Below are 15,443 nucleotides of genomic sequence, written 5' to 3' on the forward strand. Positions count from 1 at the left end.
ACCTGACTGCCATGTTCCTATTGGCAGCGCTCGAAGCTCGGAATCTCTCAGACGATAACCACATCCTCAGCCTTTCCTTCTATCAGCTCTGCTGCCTGGCGACGGCATTGCTTACTGCACATCCTTAGTCAGTCTTATGCCAAACGAGCAGAAAACTATTGCACAATGTAGACCAAATGGCAGCAAGATCTTGGAGCCTATCGAGATCAGAAGCATCGACATGCATGCCAAATCTCGACTTCTAAAGTGTCTTTCAAGCATGACTTTAGCTCCTCAGATCAATTGATATTATCTTGAAAGTCCAACTCAGGCAAGAGATGTTCTGGCGCCACTCTTTCCATTCATCCACTCATGACAGACATACATATCCTACCACTTTCTTTCCCCTGCGTTCACCCTCAGCCCTTCGGCCGCGAGCTTCATTTATTCATCCAGCATGAACATACCTAAAAAGCGTACTCGCCAATCAAAACTCCTCCCCAGTCAAGTCCTCCCAGATCTCCATAACGACCTCGTCCCTGATAGCCTTGCTGGCTTTCCCGGCGACTTTACTCCCCTTCACGAACTTCGGAAGCCGATTGCCCGCCGTCAAGCTAGCCTGCAACGCAGACCTCTTCTTCGTGGGACTTTTTTCCCCTTTGATAGGACTGCTCTTCTGACTTCTCACTGGACTCTTCACCGGACTCCCTCTCTTCCTCGGAGACTTCACCGCGCCAAGATCACCTTCGTCTTTCGCTTCCACTTGTACTAACGAAGCAGCGACCTGCGTCGAAAAATCAAACGCATGCAGCCCATCTGCACCATCCGGCAAGTCCATTCTCCAACTCCTCTCGTCCATAATTCCCAACATGCTTGCCAACAATTCATTCCTCTCCAACGTCTTTCTTCCTCCCAAAATGACAAGTTTACTCCTCGCGCGCGTAAGCGCCACATTGACTCTTCTCCAATCTTTCAACAAATCGCCCACGATTCCATACTCATTCGATCGAACCATACTCAGTATGACAATCTCCTTGTCTCGTCCTTGGTAGCGGTCCGCAGAGTCGATTTCGACTGTGGAAGGAATACCAGCACGACGGTAAAGTTGCCGCATAAGAGCCAGCTGTGAGCGGTAGAGAGTGATGACGCCAATGTCAGAAGGCGGGACGCCAAGTGCCAGGAATGACAGAACAAGCTGTGCAGAGAGAGTCGCCTCGAGCAGATTGGTGATCTTACCACCACCGGAGAGCGTCTCCCGCGCAGTCTTACCCATTGGATCCGTGTTGGCAAAGACGACTTTGTTTTCGGGAGCAGTGGCTCGCGTCAACCAACAAGCATTGCCTGTGGTGATGCACGCAGATTGTGGTCCGTGGTAGACTTGTAGTCCATCGGGACTCCGCAAATGCAAGGTCCTTCTCGCAACATCTTCGTTGCCGCATCGAAGTTTGCCATGATAGATGAGCTCATTCGAAAGCGACATTATCTCCTCACACATTCGGTATTGCCTGCCGAGGGCTGCGACAGCATTCGGCTGAGCCTCGCTGAGTTGACGAAAGAGAGAGATATCGAGGCCGCCCTCAAGAGCAAGTTTGTTTTGAACAAGAGGTGGGAGCTGGTAATGATCACCAACCAGCACGAATTTCCTCGCGTGGAGGAGAGGGCCAAGGATAGTCGGCAAAGTGATCTGAGAAGCTTCGTCGACAATACACACATCGAACGATCGTCGGTGGAAGAGAGCATGGTTCGTGCCCATGCAGGTGGTCGCCACGATTTGAGTACCCATGTACGCAGCCTCAACTTCATCGATCATCTTTCGAGGCGTGGCAGCCAGCTGACAGAACTCCTGTACTTGTGGGTTGATCTTGGCCGGCACTCCCAATCGCAGTATTGAATCTGGGGGTGCGATATCCTTGATCTTGAGCAAAATGTTGTCGACAGCAGTATGTGTGAAAGAGGTCAGCAAAATGGACTTTTGCTCTGCTAGCAGAGCTCGTATGATATGGGCGATCGTCGTGGTCTTTCCCGTGCCAGGCATACCAAGTATCAGAGCATAGTCGTTTGCAGCAAGCACTCGAGAGACTGCGGATCGCTGGTCCTCGTTCATTTGTCCCAACTGAGTCGGCTCGAACTGTCCATGCAGAGCTGGCGTGGGCGTGAAAGTCGGTTCAGCATCGAAGACGAGCTGATCCCGGAGTTTGTTGACGATTGGAGTGTTATCCATGAGTGCAACGAGATTATTTCGCACGAGCGCCAGTCCGTTGCTGAATTCATCCTTGTCGATACGGTAGAGAATGGGCTCGAGGCTCTGTGCAGCGGTCAACTCGCCACCCACAGTCATGGTGCCTTGGAATGCCTGATTCTTCATCTCGTCGAACTCTTCCAATCGTCGACGAGCTTCGCCTAGCTTGCGATCGACTGCTACTGTGATCTCGGATCTGCTGATAGCGACCACGTACCCATTTGCAAGAGCCCATTGGCCCTGCTCAGATGATACAACGATCGGCTCTCCAAGCGTCAATTGGCTGCCTTCTGTAAAGGGAGTTCCAGGAGTGGACTGCGCCCGAGAGAAGACGTAGGCAAAGCGATTGATCTTGCCTCCGCTGCCTTCAACACCATCGACCTGGGTAGCAGTGCTAGATGCTGTGATGTCCTTGACGATTTGAAGGCGGCCGAAACATCGCCCAGCAGCTTCGCGCTCCGTAGATGACATTGTCCAGAGCTCCTTTCTAAATCGTGCTTGATCGCTCTCTTCCAGAGTCAACAGCTTGTCCCATTTGGAGAACCACTTTTTCAGAGTAGTACTTCTGGCAACATCTTCACTATGCAGCATGAGGTGACCCATAGCTTCTTGCCATGTCAGGCTATGGTTCTTCTTGTTGTCGTCCACCATGCCGGCGGTGTCCGCATTTCCGTTCTCAACCAGAGCGTGATAGCTGAAGCAGCTCTGCTGTGCATAGCATCTGCCGCACTTGTAAGGGTTCCGAAGCATCGATGGCAGACCAGATTCCGGGGCCATCTGCGAGGGGGCTGGAGCACTTCCGTCCTCATCATGATGTGGGTTCCTGGCTCGGAATATGTAGGCTGCCAATCGATTCCGCTGCTGTATCATTTGCTTGATCTCGTTCAGCGGCGGTGCGATCCGGGACATGGAGGAGCTTTCCAAGTAATAGAGAATTCCAGCTTCGACGCCCACATCGTATCGATCAGACATGAGAAGGGTGTAAAGCGCCGTTTGGGCTCGGTGAGCGGCACTCTGCGTTGTTCGTCCCGTCTTGACCTCGAATGGCACAATCAGGTTCTGGAGGTCCGGAGCGCCAGGTCTGCTGACAATGGTCGTCTGTACTGTGGCATCCACATTGCCTTTCAGACCATACTGCGGTGACCAAACATGCTCTTCAATGGCGATCAGCTTGCTGATACTCATGAGCACCTTTTCGCCCTGCTTGTCGTCGACTTGCGCCGCAGCGCTCGGCTCAGGCTGCACGAAAATTCCTGCCCAGGCAGTGATCTCGCCCATTTTCGCCTTGACCTCCTCGGCCGCAAGATTGGTATCCCGCATGCCAAGCTCCCACAGCCCCTCGACATGTGCTTGAATTGTCCGGTCGACCAGTTCGGCCAAGAAGCTTTCGGACCACTCGTTCGCGGAGAGAGCTTGCTGGAAGATCTCGTGCAAGATTTTGCCGTATACCATAGCCTTGCTTCCTTCACTTGTTGCCTTGATGCGATCTTGCAATACGGCTTTGCGAATGCAGTCGAATGAGTCGGCAACAGTCGTTGCCGAAAGCATGTGGTCTGGGTGCACAATCAAAAGCGGACTGTGCTCATCATCGGATATGACGATCTGCCCCGGTGGGCTCGCGGGCTTGTTCAAGGGAGTCCGACGCCTGATATGTGCTACGTGAACGATCGCCTTCGGGGCCACGGACGTTGTACTCCATGATCCGCGAAGCGTGATGGCTGTGGGAATGCGCCTGCGTTCATTGTTCGTGAGGAGAATAAGTTCCTCGCAATTTCGACCTCTGTCGTCAGTGTATTGCCCATTCACGACTTGCTTCACAAAGTAGCGTTGCAGGGTTGGAGTATGATTATCCGTCTGGCTCGTGCAGCTTGCCGAGCAGCGTGATTTTCGAGGGCTTCGCTGGTGGCCTTTTCGTGGACTTCGTCTTCGTGGTGATATCTACTTTGACATAAGCTACATACACTCGAACACATCATCCTCTGAATCGGTGACTGACCTGCATTGCCTGTGTAGCACTGAATTCCGCCTGGACAAAGGAGTCTTCGTCAATGCCGCCATCGCCAAATTCGTCATCATCATCGATCGTAATAGTGGTGGGTCCTTGTTGAGCCGGTCGTCCAGGTGCATTGATCAGTGCAGGTTCTGGCGCTTTGTGGGTATTCTTTCTCGGAGACACTTTTCGAGTTGGTGGTTTCTGCGAGCACAGCTCATCAATGTCATCGACGGTGAGATCGAAATCGTCATCGCCGAATTCAACATCGTCCACGACTCGTGGAGCCGCAGGTTCAACGATCTGAGGCACTTTCGGTTGACTCGGCGGCCGGATGATCGATGGACGCTTGTAAGCAGGCAAAGGAGCTTTGCTCTGAAGCGAATATGTGGGCGCTGCACCGGGATTGAGCGGATCGCCTGCTTGCCTCGAGGCATCAAACCGAATTCCTCCAGAGAGTGTAGGGCGCAAGGTCTGCATAGGCGGACGAGGCATTGGTAGAGCTGGACGCCGTGCTGGGAGCGGGCTGGTAGCCTGCACTTTGGGCGCAAAGTCACCCGTGTCAGGCAATGGGCTTGAACTCGAAGGCAGATCGACAGTCGCAGGGTGAGGTGCCTCCCTCCGCGCTTGCTCCAACTTCTGCGTGGCGAGAGATTCTTGCAATTTCTGCACCATAGTGGCCACTCTGCTTTTGCCACCAGATTCGACGGCCGTCTGATCCTGCCACACATTGATACTCGTCTTGCCCACACCAGTTCGTTGCCGCTTATTCTTGCTGCTAGGCCAATCATTGCCGGTACTGGCCCATCGCCGAAGTCCTCCGCCTTTCACTGGTGTCTCCAGCGGCCGCGGTGATGCCTGGAATATGAATGTGTTCTCGGGAGCCTGCAAGTGCTCACCACTCGTTCTCCCACTCGCATATCGCTGCCACAGGTCTGCTGCAGGATCAGCGGCAGGTGTTCGTCCGACGGAGTTCTGGTGTGCTGCCTGTGTTGAAACACCATGTGCCTGCGAGGAGGAACCCGGGCAAGACGGAGAAGAGCTCTTCGCTCGTTTCCGTTTCCTGCGATTTGGGGTGAGCAGCTCTGAAGAGCTGTTGGGTATCCAGCCAATCTGCTCTTCAGGAGATCGCAGCACTTCCTCATCCTTCTTCACCTCGTCACAGTCGCCTATCAAGTCCTCCAGTGGCAATCGAGCGCCTGGCGTACATGGAAATGAATTCGACTGTTCCAGCTGCGGCGTACTGTGCATACTGCTGCCCTTTCTCGACGCGTTGCCGCTTCCCTGCTCGCTCTTTGCAGCCTCTATTTTGTGTTCCTTCGGTTCCGACGCAGCGAAGGAAAAGGCCTTCAATTTCGTCTTCGCCTCTATTGTTGCTGGAATTGCCGCTTTCGGTGGGATGTTGGCCGGTGCGTCGAGCAGCGGCGCTCGATCGTGTTGCCCTCGGTTCCAGTAGCCATGTCGCTGTTCAATGCGTTGTCAGTCTCCAGCGCTCGAGGCTGAGCACGAGATGTCGTTATATGCCTACCTTCCCGTGGTCTTTCTCAAAAAAGCCAGTCGTGGCATGAGCCATGGCGCGGCTGGTCTATGTATAGTCGTGACGGTCGTTGTGCATCGCTTGAACGCTTCAAAATGCAGATGGTGGGCGGCGATATGGATGGCGGGCGTGTTGTTGACGCCGAGTGTGGAGAGAACGCGTCGAAAGACGCGACGAGATTTTCGTGCCTGAGGCTCAACGCCAAGACTCATGCCACCTTTCATGCGCGGGAGATCGTGGGCGGCATGCATGATCGGCCCGGCAGGGCTGTCTCGCAGCATCTCAAGCTCCGATGTCGACATGGGGGAAATGAGAATCCATCCCACTTCGCCTTTGTGACAGTCCACGTCCCCGTTCTCTTGACCCTTTCTCGTCACTCCTTTCAACACAATTGAAAAACCTCTCACACCCTTGAATTCACCCTTCAACACCCAACACAATGGCAACGTGAGTAGAAGAAACCAGCAAAGCGGGGTCCACCAGACCAGAGAAAAATTCCCTTAAATCCAGCCTAACCGTAGATCTAGCAACATCACCTGGCACCCCGGCCTCACGCGCAAGGAACGCAGCGAGCTCCGCGGGCAAAAGGGAGCCACCATCTGGTTTACGGGTCTGTCGGCTTCAGGCAAGTCGACAATCGCCGAAGCCCTCGAGCAGCATCTCCTCAAGCAAGGTCTCCAGACCTACCGATTAGACGGCGACAACGTCCGTTTCGGCTTGAACAAAGACCTGGGATTCTCTCCTAAAGATCGCGAGGAGAACATTAGACGTATCGCAGAGGTACATCTCCACCCGTCCACCCCTCTCCCACAACCATACTGTCCAGCAGTCAACCCTAACACCCCACCAACACAGGTCGCCAAACTCTTCGCCGACAGCACAGCCCTCGCCCTAACCTCCTTCATCTCCCCCTACGCCGCCGACCGCCAATTAGCCCGAGACCTCCACGCCTCCACCAAAAACGTCGACTCCCCTCTCCCCTTCATCGAAGTCCACGTCGACATCTCCGTCGAAGACGCCGAAAAGCGCGACCCCAAGGGTCTCTACAAAAAAGCTCGCTCGGGAGAAATCAAAGAATTCACAGGAATTTCCGCACCATATGAAAAGCCCGAGAAACCAGAAATTTATATCGATTCGGTGAATACGAGTGTGGAAGCTGCGGTGGTGCAGATTACGGAGTATTTGCAGAAGGAGGGGTTGGTTCCTACTAAGGCTTAGATGAGATTTATGTGTTAGGGAGATTTTTATGTGATGTGATGAGATGAGATATACGATGCATGAAATAGAGAAGACAGAGATGTTGGTGTAGCATTTCACAACAAGTCGTTTTCAAGGTCGAATCGAGTAGCAGGAAACCCGTGCTTGAAAAATGGTTGAATGAATGCGCCATTCTATGCATGTGAACGCTTGAAAGTGATATCAAATCTTGCTGACTGCAGCAAAAGGAGCGCTTCGGCCTTTGTTCAACCCAGTTCCCCTCCCCCATCCCTCTAGTAGTAGACGTATCCATATCGTGAACGCATTGCATTGCATTGCACGCCTCGCGGTCTCATCTCCTTCCCGACATAATCTTCATATACTTCATTCTATTCTCAGACTGCGCAACGCCCCCCTCGAGCGACCTTGGTCCTGTCCTTAGAATACTATCCTCCATTTCCCACCCTCACTGTACTTCTCGTCGGTTGGTTATCTCCATTAACTAACCCACCACTAGCCCCACCGACATCTCCTTTCCGCTTAGTCTTCCGTCGCTGATGCTTCACATCATCGACCAGTCCCTCACCATTCATTTCTTGATCTTCCACTTCCCCATCATCCCGCTCCTCAACGCCATCCGCCATTTCACTGTCTCCTATGGGCGGCCCCGGAATACCCTCGTCCGTGACCTGTCCTTGACTGGCTAGTAGGGCCTCCTGATTTTGAGCCCATATCCGACACTCATCAAGCTCATTGACATCAGCCGGTCGACTACGTAACCATTTCATTCGAGGACCAGTCTTGGCAATTTCAGAAACTCGGAACCCATAAATTCGAGGCTCATAGATGAAGCCCAATCCAAGTCCAGGTGCAAGGTTCTTTGGTGCCACGCCATTGATGACATCCGGTTGTTTGAGTGCAGGCGCTGGTTCAGGAGGCGGAGGCGGTGGAATACCTGACTGAAATTGCTCCGCTGTTATTGTTGATGAGAGCGATGACTGGCGGTTCTTGGAAGATTGGCCGACTGTAGGCGAGGACGTGGACATTTCAACCTGAGGTGCAGGCCTTGTCCCTCCAACATCGAGCTCGGGGAATGTCATGAAAAATAAGCAGCCGAATGTCGTCCCGAAGAATGCTCCGTCCACCGTTTGGAATCGACTGTTAGGAGGCGTGTAGACGTCCAGACAACTCGGGCAGAAGAGTTTGACAGTCTCTTGTCCTGGAATATCTGAGCAGCCTACCGGTAGGACTTTTGCGCCGTGACAGTACACACGCGGACAATGCCCAAAGTGACCCAGCTCATACTTCTCTGCCATCTGCTGTATTCCCTGCCGGCTCGTGATGAAGCGTTGGTGTATCAGCCCGTACAGCATTTCCGCCGAGCTTTCGATCACGCTCAAATCGCTGGCCATGCGCAAATGTCTCCGCTCTGCTGCCGCGGCCGCAGCATCTGCAGCTCTCCTGTAGCCCCCTCGCCCGATAATATCGCCATCGTGCATTTCGTCCTGGTCTTCATCTTCATCTTCCTCCTCCTCTTCTTCCTCCTCGCTTGCGTCTTCCGGCTCCACATCCAATATCATCTCCAATGCTTCCTTGTACATAGGTACCTGACTCTGAAGTCCGGTCAAATTGAAGTCATCTTCGATGAAGTCCTCCGACACCTCGGCAAAGTACTCGTGGCCGACCAAGGAGCAGAAAGCCGAGATCCAAGACTCTGGCGCTTGACTAGAGGACGACATGGTCTCGGAGAGGTCGTCCAAAGCGACTTGATGCACACTGCAGGCTTTCTCAAAAGCCGAGCTCAGACGGAAGCGGCGCGTGGCTCGCGACTCGGCGTGTGGCGGCGAGAAGGCCGCTCTGTGGCCGGCGGGAGATTGTTGGGAGCGATAGTATGAGTGTCGGATGGGCGGCGAGCTGGAGCGATCGCTGCTGAGAGGGATTTCGGCGGAGAAGTCGAAATGAGCCACGTTGGCCTCGTGCGGGTGCGGTGCGCGCTGGTGCTGCGAGGCGGTGGCTCCTGCCAGAAGCAACGAGAATTGCCTGGCCGTATGTGTGTAGTCGCGGCAGGCGTGCGTTGTTGGTGGAAAGCGCTGGTGTCTGCGTTGCTGGCGGCCTAGTGGTGGATCACGAACCCGTTCTTACTTGCCGCGTGCGCATGTCTCGTATGCGCTTGATCTCGAATGGTATTGCTGCGGCTGGCGGTGGTCCCTCTATAGCAACATATGCAACGGGCAAAGTATGGATGCTGGCGAGGTTGGTTGGTGCCCTGTCGAGGCGCGAGCTGGGTCCCACACCGACTGCGTGTGAGGTGCGGCTTGCGTGGTGTGCTGCCCCGCGTAGCTGCTGTCGTGATGCAAGTTTGGACAATGACTCGTGCGGGAAGTGGAAAATGGATGTGACATGTATCTTCAGCCAGGCGATAGTGAAGAGAAACACAGACCAGGAGGGGCTGCTGTCATTCGCGAGAGCCTCGCCTTTACTGCGGGTCTTGGTCCGTATGAGAATCACGTGCTGCAGTACTAAAACCAACAACGAACATCGAGTAGTGCAAAATGCTGAGCAAAGTGTCATTGCAAGTCACAACTATGCTATGCGTCCCCGCATGATGCAGGTCGCTATCAACTCCGCTAAATCCCAGTCGCTCCAGGCATCGCTCCGGGCATAAAACAATAATAACAGGGACTCCCAGCTCTTCGAGAGAGTAACAGCAGCAACAAAGCATGGCGAGAGCCAGTGAGCATCCTGAACATGTGCAAGTCTTCGACGCTTGCCAGTGTCGTGACAAAGATCTTTTCACTCCTCAACAACTGCAAGCTTCTTAGCGGTTGGCTCCTCAGAAGGTCCATCCTCTGCCTTCCGCTTTGCGCCAGCAGCACATGGTGCGGTGGTCTCTGCTGGGCTTTTGGCTCTCAAGCCTACATTGCCGATAACGTTGCGATCACCCACGATGGTGATACCACAGTTGATGGTGAGATCCACCTTGAGTGCCCGACGAGGCTTTGATGCGTGATCAGCAACCCCTTGTGCTCCGTTGATTTGGCTGATGGCTTGGAGTAGAATTGTGCCGAATCTGGTGGCATCTGCTAGAGGTGATGTTGAGGTAGGAACCAGATTGTTGCAACCTTGGATGTTGTGAGCAGCGTTGATGGTGAGCTTCGTCGGTACTGCACGCTCGTCTTCGTCGTCCTCTTCATCGCTGTCATCGTCTGCCGCTGAGTATGGCGGAGGCGCGGTCTCAGTCGGCTTTTGTTCTTGCTGTTGACGAGCACGCTCGGCAAGCAGCTTGTGAGTGAGATGTGTGATTGAGTCCATCTTCGTGTCCCGCGAATGTGAGTGCGGACCTCTCCGGAGTGATGGGCAGTACTTGAGCCCTGACAGGCGCTGCGGTGTCTTGATCGGGAAATGCAGTTGGCGAGTAGCAACGAAGGTGTTTGCTCAGTCTCACAAGCACAGAAGCAAGCTGATCTCTTTCGACAAGTCGAATGTGAAGCAGGTGTCCTGAACGAGAAGTTGGTGGACCAGTTGGTGATTTTGACCCAGAGAGTGCTTTGCGAAAGGTGGCTTCCTCTTGAGGATGAACAGTTGTGCTGAAAGGAAAGAAGACGTGTAGGAAAGAGGATACTTATCAAGAGGGAAAGTGTCAATAGTGTATTGTGGATTGCGTGTTAGCTTCTCACGCTGCTATTGTCGAAATGATCTACCATTTCGACAATAGGGAGTGAGGGACCCATGCTGTGTCACGCACTGCGGTGACCACCCGATCGGAGAGCTAGGGGACCGCTGCAACGCGCCGAAGTAGCATCGTCCGATTTCTGGCGACAATACGAACGGCTGTAGCTGCATAGCGCAATCCATCGTCGCAGGCAGTCGCGCGTTGGACAATAATTCGGATGGCTGTAAAGTCAGAAGTCAACTACAATAGCAGCCAAAGCTGACAACAATAGGCAGACTTTCTTGGCACGCTTTCGGGCCGTGTCGGCTAGCCACCTCCGACCGCACTGCACACTGCACCAACGGTGCCATCCACTTGAACACGATGCTCGCCATCTTATTTCTCCTAATCGCACGCACCGTTCCGCTCTTTTGTGATCTGTCAATGTCATGTAATTCATCTTGGGCCTGAGGGACACATTCGACATGCACGCTGGCTGAGTCCCAAACTTGCCCGGACATTGCACAGCGCATTGCATTAACGCATGGATGCATGCAGAACAGCTTTCTATGCGAATTGAAGTCCGCGTGTGCCTACACATCAAAATAACTCCTTCAAAATGTTGCTCAACCCCTCATCCACGAAACCATCAGTCAGCGCATGCTCCGAGAAACCTCCATGATCCCCATTCAAGCCCATTCCCTGATACCCACCAGCCGCCTCGAACAGACTCGTCAGATCGTGCACCATATTCTCAGGACTAGAACTGCTAGCATGAGGCGCATTCCATTGATGCTGTTGGGGAGCCCCATTGTAGAGACTCATCTCGTCCACGTTGACGCCTGCCAACCCTGCCATCGCCACGGCTGCAGACCTGTTTGGGTCGGGGTCTTCTTCGATGACCGCGTTCTTCTGGCCTTGTGTAGTATTCGGTGCTTCCTTGATGTGTAATCCAAGTTTCGGACCAACCTCTTTGAGAACTCGAATAGTCTTCCAAAGGCGTTTGGAAACCCAGCTGCCTTTGCTAAACCCGCGAATGAGGTCAAGAGCCATATAGAATTCTTCTCGTACGCTTTCCGCGAACAGAGCAGGCGTGTGCGAGACTGCGAGGAAAAGCACAGCCAGAGCAGAGGTGAGGAAGGCATTGAAGAGACACTGTTGTGTCTGATAGAGGTCCGAAGTCTGGTTGATGTGGGTGAGTACGCGGATCGTGTCCTTGGCCACATCGACTGCCGTCTGTGCCTGCTCCCGATGTTGCATGATTGACGTCGCAGAGTGCAACACCGGCCGATAGATCAGAATGCGCATTTGGTTGGCTCGCAGGTAGAGTATAATGCGAAGACGATGACCAGCTCGAGAGACCGATGGACCGACCGGTGTGGCCACTGTACCCGACGAAGACGACGGATGTTCAAATCGAAGCTGTGCAGGAACGTTGCGATGCCACTGGATGACCTGATAGTCAAGGTAATTCATCTCATCCTCGTTGATTGCAACATTGCCTTTCGTGGATGATGCCGTAGCTGCAACAGATCTCCAGACTTTGCTCGCAATTCCGGAGTACTGAATCATAGCGCTCAAGTACGGCGACCGGTCTTCTGGCTTCGGCATTTGCGGATCGATATCAGAGTCTTGCAAGGCGAATGGCATGCCCGTGCCGAAACTCCAACGTCTGTCGAGGACGTATATCGACCAGAAGAGGAGTATCGTATCGATTCGCTCGGACTCGTCCTTGATGGCATCGTATGTCTCGCGTCTGTGTAGTCCAAGCTCGATGCAGAGGCGAGCTGTCAAGCCAATGAGCCGCCAGGATGTGCCTTCGTTGTCACGGTGAAACTCGTACATTGCCTGTGAGGTGTTAGCAATCTGCAAGATGCATCTGCGCAGCTGTCACTTACTGTCATGGTGAGCATGCGAAGCGCCTTGACGCCGACTGCTCCAAGCAGCATCGTGTCAATAGCAGGTTGCACGTATTCGAACAAACGCTGCCCGAGCTCGCTGCGCCCACCAGCCTCTGTCGTCAACGCAGTAGCCAGAACTAGCTTCAGGATGTTTGTCTCCTCATCGTCAATAGCATCAGCGCCAGGCAGGCCTTGTTGCATGAGCCCTGCACGACGCGCAGCCTCCATGAACCTGTACAGCTTGGACGCGTATTCCACGATTTTGTTGATGTCAAGCACAGGATACATGAGTCCCATCTCATCCTCGTATACTCGACATAACCTGATCGCCTCCTCTTGGGGTATACTCCATATCGGGTCTTTATCCGCGTGTATGGTTTGGCATATTTGACCAGCTCTCGGTACGGGGCTTCGCTGAGGTGTCCCTTCTGCCGTCCCAGTGCCTGCTTCGCCGCTTCCACTGACATCTTCTTCGCCTTGACCTGCTATTCCCATTGATTCAAGGCTGGTCTTTGCAACTCCCAGGTTGAAAGCTACACTCGTGGGACCTTTATATCTGTTCTGAGATTGACTCGAAGCTCTTGGTCGATGGAAGTGGCTAGGCGAAACAGGTCCTCCGGGTGATGCCTGCGTCGCAGCGAGAGACGCTCGTTGGGTGGAATATTGCTGTAGCGAAGGGTCGATCGCTGTGCCGGCTGGGTGGGTTGTAGGTGCGAGCTGCCCGCTCACATGTGCCCGGAGCTGATTGAGCTGCTCATATAACGAGTTCATTTGCTCCTGCAGCAAAGATATATGCCCGGACATTTCCTTGTACTCCTGCGACTCTTTGAAGCCATTGCAGCAGTTGGGGGCATACACACACTCGAGGTTCAAGTTGCCGCATCGCTGGCATGGGGTCTGCCCATTGCACTTGATCTTGCGCCGCTTACATTCATTGCTGCGAACAGTCAGCCAACTTGTCGCGTCGAAGTCTGCAGCGTTCCGCCAGATCGATGCGGTCGCGAAACTGCACATGCATTGGACCAGACGTACCATGCGATGGAGACATAGCGATTCCTGCGAGCTCGCGGCTGCCCGCCTTGATCCTCGGCCTTGCGCTTCGTGCCGTTGGTGCTGCTACTCGCGTTCTGCTCGTCTTGCTGCTGCTGTTGTGCCAATGACGCGATGGCCTGCACGTCCAGTGCTGAATTCAAAGACATGTCGCGATCCACATTGAGAGCGCAAATGTTCCGCTCGGTCGGTGCATGGAGCGGAACAACGAGCGAGGAGGAGAAGGTAATGGGGTGGGGTCGGCTGGACGTAGACTCTTGGCATTATCATTCACTTTGCTCGCCGGGAACATATATGAGACGGAGACAGAGACCGAGAAGCAGGACAGATGTCGCTTTCAGTATGCCTTTGACGCGAGAAGGCGCATGGGTTATGCAATGCTACGTGCGCATCTCTCGCTACATCCTCGCTCTGGCTTGCATTTTCGCAAGCTACCCGCAGTATTGCAATGCCGCCCAGCCTCAGCACAGTATAGAGTCCTCCGTAGCTGCTCTGTTGCTTGGCACAATGGCCCATGACAAGTGCTGCCAGCTCTTTCTCGTTCGGTGCCCGCATTGACACTCTTACCCCGACGCTTGGAGTGATGGCTGAGGCACAACTCATCGTCTTACTGCACGATACGAGGGATGAGTTTCATCATCTCACATGCTTCGCGATCTTGCTGGGTGCTCACTTCAGGCCCCAGCAGCTGCTTGTCTAGGTTGCTGCCCACCTGCAAGCACGTTTTGTCGCAGGACCTCCTCCACTACACGCAGATTGTTCGCCTTGCTGTTCACAATGTTCTCCAATTCCTTGATGTTCTTCCCAAGCTCTTCAATCTTGCCTTCGTAGAACTTTTGCGCGCTTGCGACATCCTTTTCCACATAGAAGCCAGTTCCTACATCAACCAGCACTTTTTCAGTGTCGGCCAGCGTTCCAGGCACGTAGAGAGAGGAGGTCAAAGGCACAAGTAGCGGCTTCGCTAGATCAGAAGTCAGGCATTGCGCATGGTCGAGGTCCGCTGCGAGGGAACGAATAGCTGGGAGGGAGGAACGAGAAGAAAGAGTGGACCTCGGAGGCATACCTTCAGCACTGCTTGCCACGCCATTCTTGATGCTGACTATACAGTCGCGGAACTTTTGCTGGGCAGTGCGCAGGTTCTGGTAGGAATTGGTCAAGTGCTGAACCTCATCGTCGAGTTGTTTCTTGACTTGAGATAGCTGTTGCGCAGACAGCTGTGCCAAATCGACTGCGCTCACATCAGACCCGAAAATGTTGACAGATGCACAAAGATCCGTCTCTTACTCTGCTGTCCTTGCCCCGCCATTGGAATATTGTCTCGGTTGCTTGAGGTCGATGCTATAGCGAGGCTTGTCGCGGAAGAGCAACACTAGCGGATTTTCGAAGCGCCGATCATCGGAGACGCGAGACGCGATGTCATCTCAGTTCATCAGGTACAGCAACAGGCACTTCTGCTGGTTGGATGCGGGTGCAGTCGCCATTTCTCGCCAACCAGCATTCATGTCGCGTTCATCTCACATCCTGATGGTTGCCTTGTGACGCCGCAAGGCAGACGGGCAGCGTGGTAAGCAGCAGAGCTCATTGTCCAAAAGTCGAAGAGGGGTAACCAAGACGTGCATACCACGGGTGAAAGTGCGACACGGCGGGACTACTACCCCACGTTGAGTGTCTCTATCGCAATGAATGAGCATTTGCGCTCTCGACTGTTGGCGACGGCGGTGACATGGAACCTACGAATCAGCACCACGCGCCGTCTGCCTGCTCTGAACGCCCTTCATCGATCTTCACCGTTCAGGAAGGGCGATGGTCAGAAGCAGTAGACCGACGCCCTACGCGGGACAGCTGCACAAGTATTGACCGGAATACACGGCGCTCTAGTTAAGCTGAATCCGAACACC

The 15,443-nt window shown here is 53.8% G+C and overlaps 6 protein-coding genes across 6 annotated transcripts; 1 reads left to right on the forward strand and 5 right to left on the reverse strand.

Annotated features, from left to right (window-relative positions):
• Nucleotides 1–466: 466 nt before the first annotated feature.
• On the reverse strand, nucleotides 467–5,781 carry RHO25_000041 (uncharacterized protein; the record flags this gene model as incomplete). The annotated part of the gene is made up of 3 exons (XM_023592671.2): nucleotides 467–4,156; nucleotides 4,215–5,672; nucleotides 5,737–5,781. 3 exons carry the CDS (start codon nucleotides 5,779–5,781, stop codon nucleotides 467–469), a joined length of 5,193 nt encoding a protein of 1,730 aa, XP_023458434.1.
• Nucleotides 5,782–6,184: 403 nt separating this feature from the next.
• RHO25_000042 (uncharacterized protein) lies at nucleotides 6,185–6,963 on the forward strand (the record flags this gene model as incomplete). Its single annotated transcript, XM_023592672.2, has 3 exons — nucleotides 6,185–6,192; nucleotides 6,273–6,525; nucleotides 6,601–6,963. The coding sequence occupies 3 exons, from the start codon at nucleotides 6,185–6,187 to the stop codon at nucleotides 6,961–6,963; spliced, it is 624 nt and encodes a 207-aa protein (XP_023459597.1).
• Nucleotides 6,964–7,388: 425 nt separating this feature from the next.
• On the reverse strand, nucleotides 7,389–8,681 carry CKB1 (casein kinase 2 regulatory subunit; the record flags this gene model as incomplete). Its single annotated transcript, XM_023592673.2, has 1 exon — nucleotides 7,389–8,681. One exon carries the CDS (start codon nucleotides 8,679–8,681, stop codon nucleotides 7,389–7,391), a length of 1,293 nt encoding a protein of 430 aa, XP_023459596.1.
• A 1,054-nt stretch (nucleotides 8,682–9,735) lies between these two features.
• On the reverse strand, nucleotides 9,736–10,254 carry RHO25_000044 (uncharacterized protein; the record flags this gene model as incomplete). Its single annotated transcript, XM_023592674.2, has 1 exon — nucleotides 9,736–10,254. The coding sequence occupies one exon, from the start codon at nucleotides 10,252–10,254 to the stop codon at nucleotides 9,736–9,738; it is 519 nt and encodes a 172-aa protein (XP_023459599.1).
• A 940-nt stretch (nucleotides 10,255–11,194) lies between these two features.
• RHO25_000045 (uncharacterized protein) lies at nucleotides 11,195–13,694 on the reverse strand (the record flags this gene model as incomplete). The annotated part of the gene is made up of 3 exons (XM_023592675.2): nucleotides 11,195–12,442; nucleotides 12,493–13,432; nucleotides 13,528–13,694. The coding sequence occupies 3 exons, from the start codon at nucleotides 13,692–13,694 to the stop codon at nucleotides 11,195–11,197; spliced, it is 2,355 nt and encodes a 784-aa protein (XP_023459598.1).
• A 525-nt stretch (nucleotides 13,695–14,219) lies between these two features.
• Nucleotides 14,220–14,851, reverse strand: RHO25_000046 (uncharacterized protein; the record flags this gene model as incomplete). The annotated part of the gene is made up of 3 exons (XM_023592676.2): nucleotides 14,220–14,506; nucleotides 14,609–14,773; nucleotides 14,830–14,851. The coding sequence occupies 3 exons, from the start codon at nucleotides 14,849–14,851 to the stop codon at nucleotides 14,220–14,222; spliced, it is 474 nt and encodes a 157-aa protein (XP_023459468.1).
• Nucleotides 14,852–15,443: the final 592 nt, after the last annotated feature.

The sequence above is a fragment of the Cercospora beticola genome, chromosome 1, assembly GCF_033473495.1.
Source record: "Cercospora beticola chromosome 1, complete sequence".
In the NCBI taxonomy this organism is placed as follows: domain Eukaryota; kingdom Fungi; phylum Ascomycota; class Dothideomycetes; order Mycosphaerellales; family Mycosphaerellaceae; genus Cercospora; species Cercospora beticola.